Source organism: Triticum aestivum, chromosome 5B (genome assembly GCF_018294505.1).
Source record: "Triticum aestivum cultivar Chinese Spring chromosome 5B, IWGSC CS RefSeq v2.1, whole genome shotgun sequence".
Taxonomy (NCBI): domain Eukaryota; kingdom Viridiplantae; phylum Streptophyta; class Magnoliopsida; order Poales; family Poaceae; genus Triticum; species Triticum aestivum.
The window spans coordinates 378,636,122-378,655,031 of record NC_057807.1 but is presented as its reverse complement, the minus strand read 5'-3'; the positions used below and the strand labels follow the sequence as shown (position 1 = coordinate 378,655,031).

Here is an 18,910-nt window from a genome sequence, read left to right as displayed (position 1 = left end):
TCTAAATGTTAAAAATAGGGCAATGCTATACCTACGTAATATTTGTTACGTGCTTTACGTAAATAGCAACGTGAAGAGTTATTAGTGGGTCATTACGGGGGAAGGGCCCACCCCCTGATTTTTTTTGGGAGCGGGGGGGGGGGGGGGGGGGGGGGGGGGGGGGGGGAGAAGATTAGATAGGCAGCTTTCGTAGACCTTCGTAGCGGGTTACGTAGGTCTACGATTATCGCTAAAAATATCTGAAGAATGTAGCATAGGTACGTCTCCATATTCTATGTGCATGCATAAAGTTTCACGAAAAAAATAACTTTTTTGTGATGTGTACAAAAAAGACAAAAAAAAAGGTGCCATGAAACACTATTTAGAAGCACTGAAATTTGTCTTTTTCTGCGAAGACAAAACAAAAATACATTTTTTTCACAAAACTTTATGCCGTGCACACACATTTGCGAACATGTATGCATGAAATTTTCTTTTGAATTTTTCAACATTTTAAAACATGCATAAATGCATTTTTTGAAAAGTGGGTGCATATGCCCATGCATGCAGGACGTGCCCTCTCCGGTTCTCACCCACACGTTTGCCCAAAAAAGGTTCTCACCCACATGTAAAATAGTCACCCCTAAAAAAACATGTGAAATATATTCTTGCCCTAAAAAATGTAAAATATAGTCTCTGTAAAAAAGTTGTAAAAGATAGCCAAGATATACTCCCATGATAGTTACGACCACATCAGATGTTCATGTTCAAAAAAATTGTACAACAACATTACCCAGCAGCATCTACTGGGAGCTAATGAGAACATAAAACACAGCTACTCGGTCGCTCAGATGACCATTACAACTTGCTATTCCTTGCAAATAAATCAGGTTAACATCTCAAACACGGTAGAGGAAGGGATACTTAGCCGTGAAGAACATACAAATTGATTACATTTCAGCACATAAGATACATGTCCTGGCATACGTTGATGTCATCATGATCTTGGGAACAAGTCAAACATCATGATATTCTGAAACTTTCATCTGCGGATCTAAGCCCTCACAGCTGCCATGAGTTGTTGCAAGCAGGTAGCGTACTGAACTGCGGTGTGCTGGAAAGAGTAATGGTCGGAAAGGCCATACTCTGCGAAATTAGATTCTACATGGATGAATCGACCAGGCAGCGACTTCTTTGCGAGTGTTTCCTGCCATATGTCAAAGAAGTCTACCATAATTGCCCTGGACTTTTCGATAGAAGACAGGGGGTAATACTCTACCTGCACCGAAAGCAACATAAACCTTCGTGTCAGCCTTGCAAGCACGGAAATGATCTTGGACATAAACCACTGAATACTGGATTCTCAGTGGGTTCTAAAATTTGGAAACCAGTGGAACGTTTTGAAAATAAAACTGCAACTGTAGTATTGAAAGTATCCCCATTATCCATGCCACAGAAATGTTCATCTCCTTTGGTGGGAAATTTTGCAGGTTTTGGTGCTGACTTCAAGGCCTAAGAAGGCAAGATTTTTTTTCACTGGTCAACATATTAGATTCAACAACTTTGAGTGCTATTTTCGAAATTTCTTGTTACCAGAAATATTGGTAGGGGCCAGAAAATTTTGATAATGAGATTTGTTTACCAGCTAACTCGAGTAACAACGGCAAAAGAAAGGCGCTGATGCTTCACAAAGAGTTACAGGCAGGTCCACACTACAGAATATTCTAGAATTCATCTAGTTTTTCCCTTCTTTCAGTTAATAATTTGAACTAATTACACAGACAAAGGTGTAGATCATAACGTATGTTTACAGGTTAATCAATATGTCCAAAAATAATGAGATGGCCCTCTGAACTATTGCTAGAAAGGATATCAAGAGCCTTACGAATTTAAAGCTCAGAAGCTGTACTTCAAAAATAAAATCATGTAGGTGCGACAGATCATCTGCTAAGTTCATCAAGCTTAACATAGGTAGATTTATCTAACTCACAATAAAGCAAAAAAAAAAAAAGAGAAAATAGGCTGTAGATTTCTACTTATCAATAGAGGACATCCCATACTAGCTTGGCCCTGTATAGATCTAGACATCAAGAATTAGGCTGAGAATCTAAGCAGCAAAACCCCATTCTTATATTAACAGTACTCAGTACTTAGTCAAACTAATTAATCCCTCTGTAAAGAAATATAAGATCTTTTAGTTCACTAAAGAGTACAAAATTGATTCAACGCATTTGGTCTGAGTCTCACCTTGAACTAAGAAAAGTCAACAATCAATGAGTCCATACGATTAAGACCAACAGGGTATGACCAAAAATCGAAAAGAAAGAAAATGTACCTCCATCATGATTCCTCTCAGTGTTTCAGTATTGTTAGGAACACATTTTCCTATCCTCAAGCAAAAGTCACCCAGTTGATACTGGAATCCCTATAAACGGAAACATTGTAAGGTGTGAATCTAACGAACTTTTCATATGAGACAATTCAACAAACACACTGTAATATAATAAGCACAACATAAAACGAACAGAAGATGGAACTTATGAAAAAGTATCTAGGACAAAATGAGGGGTTAACAGAGCAGAAAAGATAAATATAAGTAACATCCAAATAGCTTCATTGTGAGCCTCAATGATCAGGTAAGTTCTATGCAAATTTTCCATTGATCACTACTAACTGAAAGACATCCATTTCCTGAAATTAGAAGTCGAACTGGAAGCTGGTAGATGGTCTATTTTGTCACTGTTGTTCGCTTGAGAGATGTAAAACCATGCAATTGGCTTAGATCTATACAAAAAATGGATTTAAGGACTGGTTCAACAATGGGGTAGTTTCATTCCTGCCTTTTGTAATTAGTTTACTCAGGTACTGTGAAACGCTTGAAAGAATTAGGCTGAGGTTCAAAAATTTAATCACCACTGGTTCAATTAAATAAAGAAAATGGATTTTACAAACCTAAATCCTTAGGTGTGACATGAGAAGAAATCGTAAGGGCAGTGAAGGAAACAAGGTGACCTCGAAGTTGAGGTTGACGCGGGCCTTGAAGGACTGGAGCTTCTCCATGACCTGGGAGAAGGCAGCGTCCGCCTGCAGGACGAGGCGCTGGTTCCGGAGGATGGAGAAGTAGAGCCCGGGGCGCTCGTGGAGCGCGACGCCGAGGAGCTCGCGGGGCACGTCGGGGGGCAGGTTCTGCTGCGCCCCGCCCGCGCCGTCCCGCGTCATCGGGCGGTAGAAGATGATGGAGGTCTTCCAGCGGCCGTCCTTGGTGCCGCCGAGGGACTCCGCGCAGCCGCAGGCCTCCGACAGGATCTGGGTGTTGAGCGTCACCCCAGGGTTCGGGTGCCAGTGCATCAGCCTGCGCCGGGGAAACGCCGAGACGGGGTGAGCCAGCGGCTGGGCGCCGTGGGGAGAGAGGGGGGAGGGGGAGAGGCGCGAGCACGGTACCACTTGGCGGGGGCCATGGCGGCGAGTCGGTGGAGCGCCGGCGACGAGGGGCGACGGCGGTGTCTTGAGTCTTGGCAGGGTGCGGGCCGCCGGGCTTGGAGATGTGAGGTTCCTTCTTACCCAAATGCTAAATCTCACTTGTCTCCGGCCTATGTCAACAACAAAAAGAACAAAAGAACTTGTCTCCGGCGCTCCCGCGTGGCTGGCCCAATAACGTGGGGTTTATGAAGGTTCCGACCGGTTTTCCCCTTTTCTATGTTTTGTTCTTATTATTGGTTTTCTTTCGGTTTTTTCTAAAAAAATTCAAATACATGTCAACTTGTTTCAATATATCTTGAACAATTTTCAGTTACACGTTGAATTTTGTTTTCCCAAATACATGTTGAACATTTTTCAAATGCACATTGATCATTTTCTGAATACACAATGATTTTTTTAATAATTCCATGATTAAAATGTAATTATTTTAAGTGTTACAAACATTTTTTAAGTGTTATGAACAATTTTTAAAATGTAATCACCAATATTTTTGAATGGTACAAAACATTTTTCTAGAATTATGAGAAGCAATTTGCACATGGTATGAATTTAAATGTGGTGATTTTTCTTTGTAATGATATGAGCATTCTTTACAAATCAGTAAACAACGTATATTCGAGCCGAATCGTTATATAATCATATCAACAAGCTAACTCATTTTCATAGTAATTTTCCATGCACGCCGCAATTAATTAGCTCAATATTATACCATTACCGGATCATATTAATTTACCGTGCATCGCTTTTACATTTTGTGCCATCCTTTCGTGTAACAGGGTAAACTTGGATGTGATGTGGTTAGAGTACGATGGTACATACGTCGATTAAACCCTATTCAAACTCTACATGGGACTGGTCCCACAAAATAATTCCATTTTGGTCTCATAGGTATTGAAAAAAATAAAAAATGGCATGGTGACATGTGTGAGGCTCTGGAGCCATGCCTGCCAAGGCCGGAATTTGAGCCAAGCTGAGTTGGCTCTGCCCGACTCGTTACTGCTTGTTAAGATAATGAGTTAGCTTGGCTCGACTCATTAAAACAACGAGCTTAGATTCAAACATGGTTCGACTCATGTTGGCTCGTTTAACTCGATATAATTGTGAACAACAAAGTGTATTTATATATACGCAATGATATAACATATATATTTATGAACATATCTTTTTCTCCATACAAAATAACAATCAACAATTTATAGCCAAAGGGCACATGTCTCACTCCACAACTCAACTCAAGCTATTCATGAGTAGCCAACAAGTTCGGGCCGAGTGGAGCCAAAGTATGAGCTGTTCATTTTAGCCCGCAAGTGTCGAGTTTTATTTCGAGCCCTACCTCGCAGAAAAGGCCATCTCTAGTACATCTCTGGTGGATTATTCCTGTTGATCTGAATGTTTCTTTTCCAATCTTTGTTATTTCTTGAAATCCTGGAGCACATTACAGGAAAGCCAAGACAGAAGAGAAATTGAGGTTGGAGTGCCGAAGATCAAGGAGGTGGTGCGTGGGTGTTTGCCAAAGTTCATGATGTAATATGCTCCTGTCAAATGACAAGAGCACAAACAAGAGGGTCTGCAAGTGAAAAGGCAAGATAGGAAGATCTGCAAGTGACACCTATAGTTCATCCTAGGATGCAGTGGTCTAGCTGTGGAGCACTTGATGTAGTCCCTTTGTAAACAAATATAAGAAGTTTTAGATCACTATAATGTCTTCATGTAGGTCGCATTATGTTAAGCATGCATGCACATATTTTTTTTTTTGCGGGTGAAACGAGCTGGCATTTATTAAGTAATGTTATTACACTCGTTTTCACAAATATGACAGAGATTGTCAGGCCCAGACAAAAGCCAAACCATAGTACGATGTGTGATTCGTCCCATTTGAGCCATGCAATGAGCAGCACTATTGGCTGATCGACAGACATGAGCGAATGCATGCCGCCGGCTCCCATGCAAGAGCTGCTTCATCTCCTCCACCAGTCCCACCAGCGCAGACGGTTGATAGTATTGTCCATCAGGGCATCCACTCCTGCTTTGCAGTCCAATTCGACAATGATGGGCTTCTCTGTTCGCTGCAACGCCAGGGATGTACCCTCGAGACACGTTGGCATTTCCGCCTCCATTGGGGAGCGACATGATCGAAGGAAACGACACGCTGAGAAGATGATGGCCCCTGTGTCATCCCTTAACACCATGCCCGTGCCCCCTGTATCTGTTGGCGTCCTGGACTTGGGGGTATCCAGTCGTGCCTGCCTGCGGCCCACCACGAGGCTCCATCGACGGCCTGGTGCGGCCCAGTTTCAACATCAACACCGCAAGACCCTCGCGAGGCGGACGACGCTAAGACCCCTGAAGGAGTTGGCCTCCTCGGGAGGGCTCCTGAGGGGCGGAGAGATCTATGCAGCTACCTCATGAGGCTCAGCTGACGTGAGCCAGGCGGGCGCAGAGCGCAGGTTTCCTCTTCGGTGCAAGGGGGGCAAGCCACAAGCGCGGAGTCCCGAGGAATCAGCCAAAGGTTTCTATTTCAGTGCAACGAGACCAAGACCGCCAGGACGGCAAGATGGAGGTCATCACCGAGCCTACCGCAGCGTCACGGCCAGAGGCTTTTCGCGGGCGAAGACTACTTTTGTCAGGACAGACTGTACTACTTGTCCCCCTTCAAGTCCCGCCGTTGTGGAATCCCTTCCCGCTCATATTTGGGAAGAGGACCAAGGCGACTATATATAGGACTTAGCCACCATCATAATGGGGAGAGATCCATTCCACCCCGAGCACCACACCAGCTCAAGAACACCTCACCTCCTAAGGCTTGTTCATCCTTTGTACTAGTTCATCCATAGCCCCTCGAGGCAATCCATCGCACCACACTGGATTAGGGTGGTACACCACAACGGTGGCTCAAACCAGTATAAATCTCTGTGTCTTTGTGTCTCTGTGAGCTCTACGTGCTAGGCTAGGGAGGATCGCGAGTAGGCAGGCTAGACAGGTTGAGATCTCCGCATGCACCCCAGTGTTCGAACCTCTTACGGGTTGCCGGATCCCGAAATCCAACATTTGGCGCGCCAGGTAGGGGTGCGTCGGATCTCCTCTTCGAGTAAATAGCATAAAACTACTACTTTACAGGCTAGTGTTCCAAAAAACTACCGATTTTTATTTTTTCTCAGATAACTACCAAGTCAGAGGTCGACTGTTTCAAAAAGCCCTAATTGCCGAGTGTTTATATATTGACCGTGATTATGAAAGGTTGGACCTGCATCTAAACGGAGCTCTAGTTTGACCGTTAGTTTGACCGTTAGTTGACATGTGGGGCCCACATGTCAGTGTCTCTTCTCATCTAGTCAATCTTCTTCTCCTCCTTGTGCCTTCCTTCTTCTCCTCCACTCTCCTGCTCCCGAAGAACACCGGAGAACCGCCATGGCCGCCGCCCACGCCGCCATCCTATGCCATGTCTGGCTACCGCCCTATCCCACCTCGCCCCCCTCCTCCGCGGTTGCTGCTGGTAGGAGCTCGCCGGAGCTCATGGTGACAGGAGGCTCACAGGCCTTAACGGCCTCGTTCGCGGCAGGGGTCGTTGCCGCGCGCGCCGCCGTGGGGCTCCGGCTCAGGTCGCCACACCGCCGCGCGCCATGGGGAGCCGCCTGGGGCGCTGCTAGCCATGGGGCTCCTGCTCGGGTCATCGCACTGTCACACGCCATCGGGAACCGCCTGGGGCGCCGCCTGCCGTGCGTCTCCGCTCAGGTCCCGCACTGCCGCCCGCCATGGGGATCCACCTGGGGGTCGCCGCAGGCGAGGCAGAGCATGGCGGTGACCATAGGCGAGGGGTGGCGTGGGGGCGGCCACGAGCGAGGGGCGGCGTAGCAGCGGCCACTGGCGAGGGGCGGTGTGGATCCGGCCACTGCGGGCGCGGCTCGCCGGCCGCAGGCGGTGCACAACGTCGGCCCGGAGGAGGTGGCATCGCGGTCATGGCGGGTGCGCCGGAGGACCTGATTGCTTTTTTTGAAAACTTCCAGGGACCTGATTTCTTTTTAAAAAAAATTCCAGGGACTAGGTTGCTTTTTCAGACACTGGCATGTGGCCCCCACATGTCAGTTAACGGTTGAGGGAGTCCCGGACTAGGGGGTGTCCGGACAACCGAACTATCATCATCGGCCGGACTCCAAGACTATGAAGATACAAGATTGAAGACTTCGTCCCGTGTCCGGATGGGACTTTCCTTGGTGTGGAAGGCAAGCTTGGCGATATGGATATGTAGATCTCCTACCATTGTAACCGACTCTGTGTAACCCTAGCCCTCTCCGGTGTCTATATAAACCGGATGGTTTTAGTCTGTAGGACAACAACGATAACAACAATCATACCATAGGCTAGCTTCTAGGGTTTAGCCTCCTTGATCTCGTGGTAGATCTACTCTTGTAATAACCACATCATCAATATCAATCAAGCAGGACGTAGGGTTTTACCTCCATCAAGAGGGCCCGAACCTGGGTAAAACATCGTGTCCCTTGTCTCCTGTTACCATCCGCCTAGACGCACAGTTCGGGACCCCCTACCCGAGATCCGCCGGTTTTGACACCGACATTGGTGCTTTCATTGAGAGTTCCTCTGTGTCGTCACCGATAGGCTCGATGGCTCCTTCGATCATCAACAACGACGCGGTCCAGGGTGAGACTTTTATCCCCTGACAGATCTTCGTATTCGGCGGCTTTGCACTGCGGGCCAATTCGTTTGGCCATCTGGAGCAGATCGAAAGCTACGCCCCTGGCCGTCAGGTCAGATTTGGAAGTCTTAACTTCACGGCTGACATCCGCGGAGACTTGATCTTCAATGGATTCGAGCCACAGCCGAGCGCGCCGCACTGTCACGATGGGCATGATTTAGCTCTGTTGCCGGACAGTGCCCTGGAGGCCGCACACGAGTCCGCTCCGACCCTCGATTCGGAGCCGGCTGTGCAGATCGAGGACGGGTGGTTAGACACCGCCTCGGGGGCTGCAACCTCTACGGCGATAGAGCCGAATACTGAGTTTGTCCCTTCTGAAGCTCGTGACTCCAAGGTGCCGGACTCCTTGCCGACTCCGAACCTCCCGCGCCCCCTCCAATCGAATCCGATTGGGCGCCGATCATGGAGTTCACCGCTGCGGACATCTTTCAACACTCACCTTTCGGCGACATCCTGAGTTCGCTAAAGTATCTCTCGTTATCAGGAGAGCCCTGGCCGGACTGCGGTCAGGACGGTTGGGATGCGGACGACGAAGAAATTCAAGACCCACCCACCACCCACTTAGTAGCCGCTGTCGACGATCTAACCGACATGCTAGACTTCGACTCCGAAGACATCGACGGTATGGACGACGATGCCGGAGACGACCAAGAACCAGCGCCTACTGGGCACTGGAAAGCCACCTCGTCATACGACATATACATGGTGGATATCCCAAAGGATGGGAATGGCGAAGGAACAGCGGAGGAAGACCCCTCCAAGAAACAGCCCAAGCGCCGGCGTCAGCGGCGCCGCTCTAAATCCCGCCACAGCAAGAATGGCGATTCCGGCACCGGAGATAATAATACCCCAGACAGTGCCGAAGACAACCCCCTCCAGCAAGATTCAGCGCAGGAGGACGGAGATGCCAGCCCTCATGAGAGAGCGGCAGACGAAGAGGTAGAGGATGATAATTACATGCCTCCCTCCGGAGACGAGGCAAGCCTCGACGACGACGAATTTGTCGTGCCTGAGGATCCCGTCGAACAAGAGCGTTTTAAACGCAGGCTTATGGCCACGGCAAACAGCCTCAAGAAAAAGCAGCAACAGCTTAGAGCTGATCAGGATCTGCTAGCCGACAGATGGACTGAAGTCCTTGCGGCCGAAGAGCATGAGCTCGAAGGCCCCTCCAAAAGCTACCCCAAACGCAAGTTGCTCCCCCGATTAGAGGAGGAGGCATATAAACCTGCATCACCAGAGCACAATACGGCTGACCGGCCACCTCGTGGCCGCGACAGAGAGGCCTCTAGCCCTCCACTAGAACCGTACCCCGGCATCGCTCGAAAAGCACAAGGCCACAGGGGAACGCTCCAGACTTGCGAGATATATTGGAGGATAAGGCAAGACAATCAAGATCGATCTACGGATCGCGTGGGCGCCCCATGATACGTGACGACAACCGTCGCACCGGACACAGTAAGTCCGGCCGGGCCGAACACAATAGACAAAGCTCGTTGGAGCTCCGTCGTGATATAGCCCAATACAGAGGCGCCGCACACCCACTATGCTTCACAGATGAAGTAATGGATCATCAAATCCTCGAAGGGTTTAAACCCGTGAATATTGAATCCTATGATGGCACAACAGACCCCGCGGTTTGGATCGAAGACTATCTCCTTCATATCCACATGGCCTGCGGCGACGATCTTCACGCCATCAAATACCTCCCACTCAAGCTTAAAGGACCATCTCGGCATTGGCTTAACAGCTTGCCAGCAAAATCAATTGGGTGTTGGGAGGACCTGAAAGTCACATTCCTGGATAACTTCCAGGGCACGTATGTGCGACCACCAGACGGTGACGACCTAAGCCACATAATTCAGCAGCCAGACGAATCAGCCAGACAATTCTGGACACAGTTCTTAACTAAGAAAAATCAAATCGTTGACTGTCCGGATGCGGAGGCCCTCGCGGCCTTCAAACATAACATCCATGACGAGTGGCTTGCCCGGCACCTGGGACAGGAAAAGCCGAAATCCATGGCAGCCCTCACATCACTCATGACCCGCTTCTGCGCGGGAGAGGACAGCTGGTTAGCCCGCAGCAACAACCTCAGCAAAAATTCTGGCAGTCCGGATACAAAGGACCGCAATGGCAGGTCGCGTCGCAACAAGAACAAACGCCGCATTAACGGCGACAATAATGAGGATACGGCAGTTAATGCCGGATTCAGAGGCTCCAAACCCGGTCAGCGGAAAAAGCCATTCAAAAGAACTACTATGGGTCCGTCCAATTTGGACCGAATACTCGATCGCTCGTGCCAGATACACGGCACCCCCGAAAAGCCAGCCAACCACACCAACAGGGACTGTTGGGTATTCAAGCAGGCAGGCAAGCTAATTGCCGAAAACAACGGCAAGGGGCTGCATAGCAATGACGAAGAAGAGACCCGACTACCGAACAATAGAGGACAGAAGGGTTTCCCCCCACAAGTGCGGACGGTGAATATGATATACGCAACCCACATACCCAAGAGGGAGCGGAAGCGCGCACTCAGGGACGTATACGCGATGGAGCCAGTCGCCCCGAAGTTCAACCCATGGTCCTCCTGCCCGATCACTTTTGATCGAAGGGACCACCCCACCAGCATCCGCCACGGCGGATTCGCCGCATTGGTTTTAGACCCAATCGTCGATGGATTTCACCTCACCAGAGTCCTGATGGACGGCGGCAGCAGCCTGAACCTGCTTTATCAGGACATAGTGCGCAAGATGGGCATAGACCCTCAAGGATTAAACCCACAAAGACGACCTTCAAAGGCGTCATACCAGGTGTAGAGGCCAATTGTACGGGCTTAGTCACACTGGAAGTGGTCTTCGGATCCCCGGATAACTTCCGAAGCGAGGAGTTAATCTTCGACATAGTTCCGTTCCGCAGCGGCTATCATGCTCTGCTCGGACGGACCGCGTTTGCAAAGTTCAACGTGTTGCCGCACTACGCATACCTCAAGCTCAAGATGCCAGGCCCTCGAGGAGTCATCACGGTCAACGGAAACACCGTACGCTCCCTCCGAATGGAGGAACATACAGCGGCTCTCGCGGCAGAAGTACAATGCAGCCTCTTAAGGCAATTCTCGAGTCTGGCAGTTAAGCGACCGGACATGGCTAAACGCGCCCGGATTAACCTACAACAAGACCACCTGGCACGTTTCGAGCACGCGTAGCAATGCGGCCCCAACCCCAGCCCTCGCAAGATCGCAAGACTGGTCCTTCGCGTACATCATTACGCTCTGGAGATACCATGGGCATAGGGGAAGGGGCACGACCACGACATGCCCAGAATGTGGCTCAACCACATCAGGGGCTCCCAAGTGTGTCATTCCTTTTTTTTTCTTCCTTTTCTTTCTTACCCACAGGACTCCGTTCACCAGAGGCCCTGTCCGGCAGTAGACCGGCCGAACTCATGATGCAACAGCCAGGGAAGATGAAAGGCTACGACGAATATCCAGGTGGTCTCAATTACGAGCACTAAATCTATTTTATACACCATTCCGCAGCCTACCCCTGGAGGGGGACATGTTTAATAGTCCCATCCCTTGCTTATCGCACTATTTGTATCGTTCTGCATTCATGGCAGTATTTCTTGAATAAACAATGCAGCACCTTTTTGCTTCTAATCGCATTCCTTTCTTATACATATGTTCATTTATGACATGTCGCATCCGTACACTTTGGTACGGCTAAATACACCAGGGGCTTAAGTTCCCCACATTATGGTGTGATAAGTCCGAACACTTTCACAAGTGCGGCACCCCGAAACTTATAGCATTATATGCATCGGCTCTGAATCATGTCTTGGGTCAATAGTTGGGTTTGCCCGGCTCCCATGTTTTGGTACCTTACGTTCCGTTCTATCGGCTAAGGTAGCACTGGGAGAACCACTGCGATTGCGCCCCGTTGAGCTGGGCGAGCGCCTCAGTGGAGAAAGCTAAAACTGACCGTCATGATGAGGCGAGAGCCGGTCGCTGTTCGAGAGGTTTTTTCGAGTCCCTAAAGACTTATGCCGCTTAGAGCGAGGAACCGGCTTGTCCGGCCCAGGCGTGGATAGCGCCCCGAATTCGGCCTTCCGAACACTAGGGGCTTCGCCGAAATTTAAAATTATAGAATTCTATGGCTAAGTGAGAGTGTTCAAGCATTATAAGTCCGGTTGCCTAGTTCGTTGTGTTGAGCGCCTCCCTAGATGGACCCAAATATGGGAACAAGAGTGCTCAAATTTATCCCGAACACCCCAGCACTCGTGGCATGGGGGCTGAAGCCGACGACTTGCCATCTCTCAGATTTGATAAACAGCCGCATAGAAGGTAATATTTTAAATCAACAAGCGTTGCTTAGCGCATATGAACAAAGTTTTCAGTGCACAGGATAACAAAATGCGAGTCTACTCAAATATTACATTATTGGAGCACTCACCCACAATAGTGCGGGCACCCTTCAGGACACTCTTGTAATACATCTCGGGCGTGCGATACTCCTTGCCCGGCGGTGGCGCGTCCGTCACAAGCTTCTCCGTATCCATCTTGCCCCAGTGCACCTTAGCACGGGCGAGGGCCCGACGGGCACCTTCAATACAGGCAGATCGCTTGATGACCTCAACCGATGGACAAGCATCCACCAGCCACCGCACCAGGCCGAAGTAGCTCCCAGGCATGGCCTCATTGGGCCACAGCCGAACTATGAGGCCCTTCATGGCCTGTTCGGCCACCTTGTGGAGCTCGACCAGCTGCTTCAGCTGGTCGCTAAGGGGCACCGAATGTCCGGCCTCAGCATACTGAGACCAGAAGACATTCTCCATCGAGCTCCCCTCCTCGGCCCTATAGAAAGCGGCAGCATCGGACACGCTGCGGGGCAGATCTTCGAACGATCCTAGAGAGCTCCGAATTCGGGTAAGTAACAGGTAATTCACATTCACATGCTTGCTTTGCATGAAAAATGCCTTACTCGCCGCTATTTTCTTCAACGCCTCGATTTCCTGAAGGGCTTTGTGGGCTTCAGCCTTAGCGGCTTTGGCGCTCTCAAGAGCCGATGCAAGCTCGGACTCTCGAGTCTTCGAGTCATGCTCCAAACTCTCATGCTTTTCCATGAGAGCCTGGAGCTCTTGCTGTACCTCCGCCACCCGCGCCTCCTGCTCCTCTCGCCCGGCGCGCTCCACGGCCGCATTACGTTTGGCCACGGACACCGCCTCCTTCAGGGTCGCCACCTCGTTCGTGGCCCCTGAAGTACCCACGTTATCCTTGTCATTTCTCTTGCAACCAAATCCTTTTCTGTAAGGTACAACTTTAATAAGGTGTTACTCACCTTCCTTGTCCTCGAGCTGCTTCTTGGCACGGCCGAGCTCGTTCTCGGACCACTCGAGGCTTTGCTTCAAAGCATTGATCTCCGCAGTCAGTGCGGCAGAGGTCAGCAGCGCAGCCTGCACTCCCATATTGACATATTTATTAAGACTCCTGCGTATATCTTTTCAGATCCTCAGTCCGGCTTTTCTTTCCGAACACCGAACCGAGCATCAGGGGCTACTGTCTATGCGGTACTATTTTACATATATTAATATTCTTACCTCAAAGCCTGATAGAAGGCTGCTGCAGGCTTCGGTCAACCCGCTTTTGGCGAGCTGAACCTTCTGAATCACCACACTCATAACAGTGCGGTGTTCCTCCTCGATGGAAGCGCCGTTGAGCGCCTCCAGCAGGTTATCCGGCACCTCCGGTTGGACGGAGGCCGCCGGCGCCACGGTCTTGCCCTTCTTGCGAAGGGGCCGCCCGCCGGACTCCGGAACCACTGTAGGTTCCGGTGCAGAGTCCGGTGTGAAGTCCGGGAGGTCGCCCTGTGGCACCTCCGGGTCCTCCTCCTTTGGGTGGGTCCCTCTCTGGGATCCCACCTCGGCGTCGTTAGCGTCACGGGGAGAGGAGGCGGTTGGAAGTGAAGTACTGTTCACATCCGACGAGCCCAAGGACCCGCTCGACGAAGCGGGAAGATCGTCCTTGGGCGGACTGCGGGGTTGTATGCGGCGTTAGAAAGATACCATGTGGCAAAAAGAAAAATCATGAAGTCATTCGGGAGTCCGGATACTTACGATCTCGCCAGGGGCTTGGCCCTTGGAGGCCAATCCTCGTCATCGTCACCGGCGTTGGCGGAACGGTCCGGGGGAAGAGTTCTTCCCTTCTTGGACCCTTCGGCCTCCCTCGTTGGGGAGGCCCTCCTTTTCTTCCCTCCCCCCGCTGGGGGAGAGGCCTTTTTCTTCTTCTCCTCGTCCTCAGGGGAGGAGTCCGCCTCGGAGTCATCGGACACCTGAAAACGGGAACTCTTTCGAGTGCCCGTGGCCTCCTTCTTGGCCTTCTTCTCCGGCACCACATGGGGTGCCGGAACCAGCAGCCCCGCTAAACGGGCGTCCTCTGGGTCCTCTGGCAAAGGGGCTAGACAGTTAGTCTGCTCGGCCTTCTTCAGCCAGTCCTGTCAAAGGAGAGGGAGTTTAGATCCCGCATAGAGTCAAACTATGAAAAACAAGTGTCTCGTAAAGGGTAGAATCACTTACCTCGCTAGCCTGGCGCTGCGAGCTGAATCCGCGATCTTCGGTAGCGGATGCGGGAGCTTCGGTGCCCTTAAACAGCACCTTCCAAGCATCTTCGTACCTAGTGTCGAAGAGCCCGCTCAAGGTTCGGTGCTGAGCCGGATCAAACTCCCACAATTTAAAGGCCTGTTGTTGGCACGGGAGAATCCGGCGGATGAGCATGACCTGGACTACGTTGACAAGCTTGAGCTTCTTGTTCACCAGCTTCTGGATGTAGGCTTGGAGTCCGGTCAGCTCCTCCGAATCGCCCCAAGTCAGGCCACTCTCTTTCCAAGAGGTGAGCCGTGTGGGGATGCCAGATCTGAATTCGGGGGCCGCTGCCCATTTGGGGTCACGCGGCGATGTAGAACCACCCCGATTGCCACCCCTTGATAGTTTCCATGAAGGCACCCTTGAGCCAAGTGACGTTGGGTATCTTGCCCACCATGGCGCCTCCGCACTCCGCTTGACTCCCCTTTACAACCTTCAGCTTGACATTGAAGGTCTTGAGCCACAAGCCGAAGTGGGGCTGGATGCAGAGGAAGGCCTCGCACACGACGATAAACGCCGAGATGTTGAGGATGAAATTCGGGGCCAGATCATGGAAATCCAGGCCATAGTAGAACATGAGGCCCCAGACAAAGGGGTGAAGTGGGAAGCCTAGTCCGCGGAGGAAATGGGGAAGGAATACTACCCTCTCATGGGGCCTGGGGGTGGGGATGGGCTGCCCCTAGTCGGGGAGCCGATGCGCGATGTTGCTGGACAGATATCCGGCGCTGCGCAGCTTCTTGATGTGCCCCTCCGTAATGGAGGATGCCATCCACTTGCCTCCCGCTCCGGACATAGTTGGAGGAGGTTGAGGTGAGATGTGCGAACTTGGGCGCTGGAGCTCGAGTGCGCGGAGATGGATAAGCAGAGGAGGAAGAAGGCGTAGGTAAAAAGGTGGATCCTTATCCCCTTATATATGGGCGGACGAAACTATGCGTCCCCACCGGCCTGATAAAACTCGCTTTTCTCCCAAGCGCCGCAATCAATGGCGCGGTTGGGTTGCCCACGTCCGTATTGATGGGAATCCCGGAATAAGGGGAACACGATCTCTGCTTCGACAAGACGTGCCAAGGAAACTGCTTCGCTAAACGCGCCGAGGTGGTATAGTAAAAACGATTCAAGTAAAGGCTTGGTTGTGGTGTGACGTCACGCCACGAAATACGTCAGCAGATTGAACTTGTGTTAATATTATTCTCTCTACGGTGGAATGTGGAATTTATTTTGCAGAGCCGGACACTATCCTGGTGTTCACAATCTTCTATAAATTATTCGGAGGAAGAACTCGCCTTGCAATGCCGAAGACAATATGTGCGCCGGACTCGTCGTCATTGAAGCCTGGTTCAGGGGCTACTGTGGGAGTCCCGGACTAGGGGGTGTCCGGACAGCTGAACTATCATCATCGGCCAGACTCCAAGACTATGAAGATACAAGATTGAAGACTTCGTCCCGTGTCCGGATGGGACTTTCCTTGGCGTGGAAGGCAAGCTTAGCTATACAGATATGTAGATCTCCTACCATTGTAACCGACTCTGTGTAACCCTAGCCCTCTCCGGTATCTATATAAACCGGATGGTTTTAGTCCGTAGGACAACAACGATAACAACAATCATACCATAGGCTAGCTTCTAGGGTTTAGCCTCCTTGATCTCGTGGTAGATCTACTCTTGTAATACCCACATCATCAATATCAATCAAGCAGGACGTAGGGTTTTACCTCCAACAAGAGGGCCCGAACCTGGGTAAAACATCGTGTCCCTTGTCTCCTATTACCATCCGCCTAGACGCACAGTTCGGGACCCCCTACCCGAGATCCACCAGTTTTGACACCGACAACGGTCAAACCAATGGTCAACCAAACGGTGCGTTTAGTGGCGGGCCCGACCTGTCATAAACATGTTTAATTCTTTAACAAAGAGGATTTGGGGTTTTTTGAAACAGCCAACCCCTGAGTTGGTAGTTATCAGCGAAAAAAAATAAATCCGGTAGTTTTTTGGAACCCTAACCCGTAAAGTAGTAGTTTTATGCTATTTACTCCTCCTTTTCCATCGACCAGTCCTCCTCCGCTCCACTGACCATGGACGATGCCCTGAGAGCCCATGTCAAGCAGTGGGTCGTCCAGACCTCCTCGGCAACACCCACCAGCAAAGAAGACCTCCATTTTGCCCTGCTCGCAGCCCGTGTTCCGCCCGGGGCGACAGGTCGCGGGGGCCGCGTGACGCAGCCTTCTTCTTTGGCGCCGCGCCGCAGCTGCGCGGCTGCGCGCTCTGTGAACTACACTGTAGCAACTGCTCCGCACTCGCGCAGGGAACAAGCGAACATGCGGGCGACGGTCATTGTGGCTCGTGCGCTCCTGCGGTGCAAGCTGCTTGAGAGCGGCCGCGACGCCTTGCTGGAACGGGTCACTGAGCTGTTGGATGTGGCCTACAGGAGGGCGGCGCTGTTCTGCACCCTTCCCACATTGCAGGCGATGGTGGGGGACGCGCTCATCCCCGACACAGCCGCGCACCCTCTCCCAGGGCCACGGAGAGCCTCTCGACGCCAACCAGCCTCGTGGAGCAGCCCGTGCCACCCCAAACGTGCCCCCTCAGCACGGGGCTGCTTCGGACGACATCACTAGGGGCCGCGTTGGAATACCGGCCCCTGGCCAGCAGGACCAGAGGATGGCAGAAGGGAGCGGGAGCATTAGGTGGCCGGGCGGCGCCCCTAGTGCGAACATCTCGGAAGCCTATGTTCTCGTTGCGATGGATCCAACGCACGCGCTAGGAGAGGGCCCCAGTCGATCCCCCACGCTAGGCTGGGCGCTGGACATACACGAGGCCGAGATCTCCTTCGAACCACCACCAAGCCCTGCCGACGTCCCCAACAGCGGCAGCCTCTGGGTACACTTAATGCCGCAGGGGCACGCTTACACTGACCATGGATCGCAGGTAAACCAAGACGTGACGACCACCAGGACTCTTAGGATGGCGGACCCTCCTCAGGAGCGTGAAGGACGTTGGGAGCAGCGCGGGGGAAGCCCAGCGACAGGGCCCTCCTCGCGTTGTGCGGAGCAGGATCCAACCTAGAGGTAGGTTCCCTACCGGGGGAGGCGCTGGCGAGCCCTTCCCCTCGCCAGCCATCCTACAGTCGTCGAGGACGCCGTCAGCGTCCCCTTGGCCCCTTGGTCTTGTCCTGGTTTCCGGTCTCCCCAATGGTGGTCAGGGGCGGCGCACGGCGGGGTCCTCGTCGGGCGACATGAAGCAAGGCTCGGGCCTGTGAAGGTCTCCGCTCGTGACACTCTCATGTAATAATGAGTGGGGTTGTACATGCCCCGAAGTCTCCTGAGTGCCGCCCTGGGGCCTCACGGGGGCTCCCACCGACATCCTAGTGGAAGCACCATGCTCCGCACTGGTCGTCGACACTGTCCCCAATGACTATGCCCAGCCAGTGGAAGCACTTAGCTCCGCGCTGGTGAGAAGACCGAAGACTGAAGACTGAAGACCAGTTAGGCGCCGGACGCAGCCGCCTGCTTTTTGCCTCTCTTTTTGTACTCGCTTGCCGACTTTTTGAAGAAGTTCGTTTTCTGTGCGTTTATAAAATGGGGGAGTTTTCTTTTTTTCATGGCGCTCTCTTGCCTTCAGTTCTTGCGTTCTTTTCTTGGAGCTCGTGACCACTACCCTGCCCTCTAGCACCTCGCGAGCGGGGGCTGGGTACGGTGTATGCGCTGGCGCTGATCGCTCCCTTCAGGGGCTCGAAGGTGCGGCCGCTCCGCGCGCCCACCTTGCCACAGTCTGGCAGTTGGCTCCTCACGAGGTACTCCACGGTAGGCCAGTAGGCCCCTCGAGAGGCCTAGGGCCTCGCGAGCCCGCAGCAGGCTCACCTCAGGAGAAGGGGCCCAACCACGACGACAGGCTCCTGAAACCCAAGATAAGTCATAAACAACTACCTTTCTCAGCGACCAACAGCCTTGCGGGGCCTCGCTCCGGATGTCGCTTCAAAAGTATTTAATGATCTCACACATCATAAGGGGCACCCCCTTCCCAAAATGCTCTCATAAGAATATGTTTGAGTTTTTGTTATACAGGTTAAAGCAAAAGAAATACAGGCCTAGCTGGACGCGCCTTCTTCGTC

The 18,910-nt window shown here is 51.6% G+C and overlaps 1 protein-coding gene across 1 annotated transcript; it reads right to left on the bottom strand.

Annotated features, from left to right (window-relative positions):
- Positions 1-707: 707 nt before the first annotated feature.
- Positions 708-3,586, bottom strand: LOC123111941 (mediator of RNA polymerase II transcription subunit 20a). The gene is made up of 4 exons (XM_044532823.1): positions 3,421-3,586; positions 2,992-3,331; positions 2,315-2,404; positions 708-1,258 (listed from the first exon to the last, which is right to left on the bottom strand). The coding sequence occupies exons 1-4, from the start codon at positions 3,435-3,437 to the stop codon at positions 1,034-1,036; spliced, it is 672 nt and encodes a 223-aa protein (XP_044388758.1). The 5' UTR covers positions 3,438-3,586; the 3' UTR covers positions 708-1,033.
- Between the last annotated feature and the right edge of the window lie 15,324 nt (positions 3,587-18,910).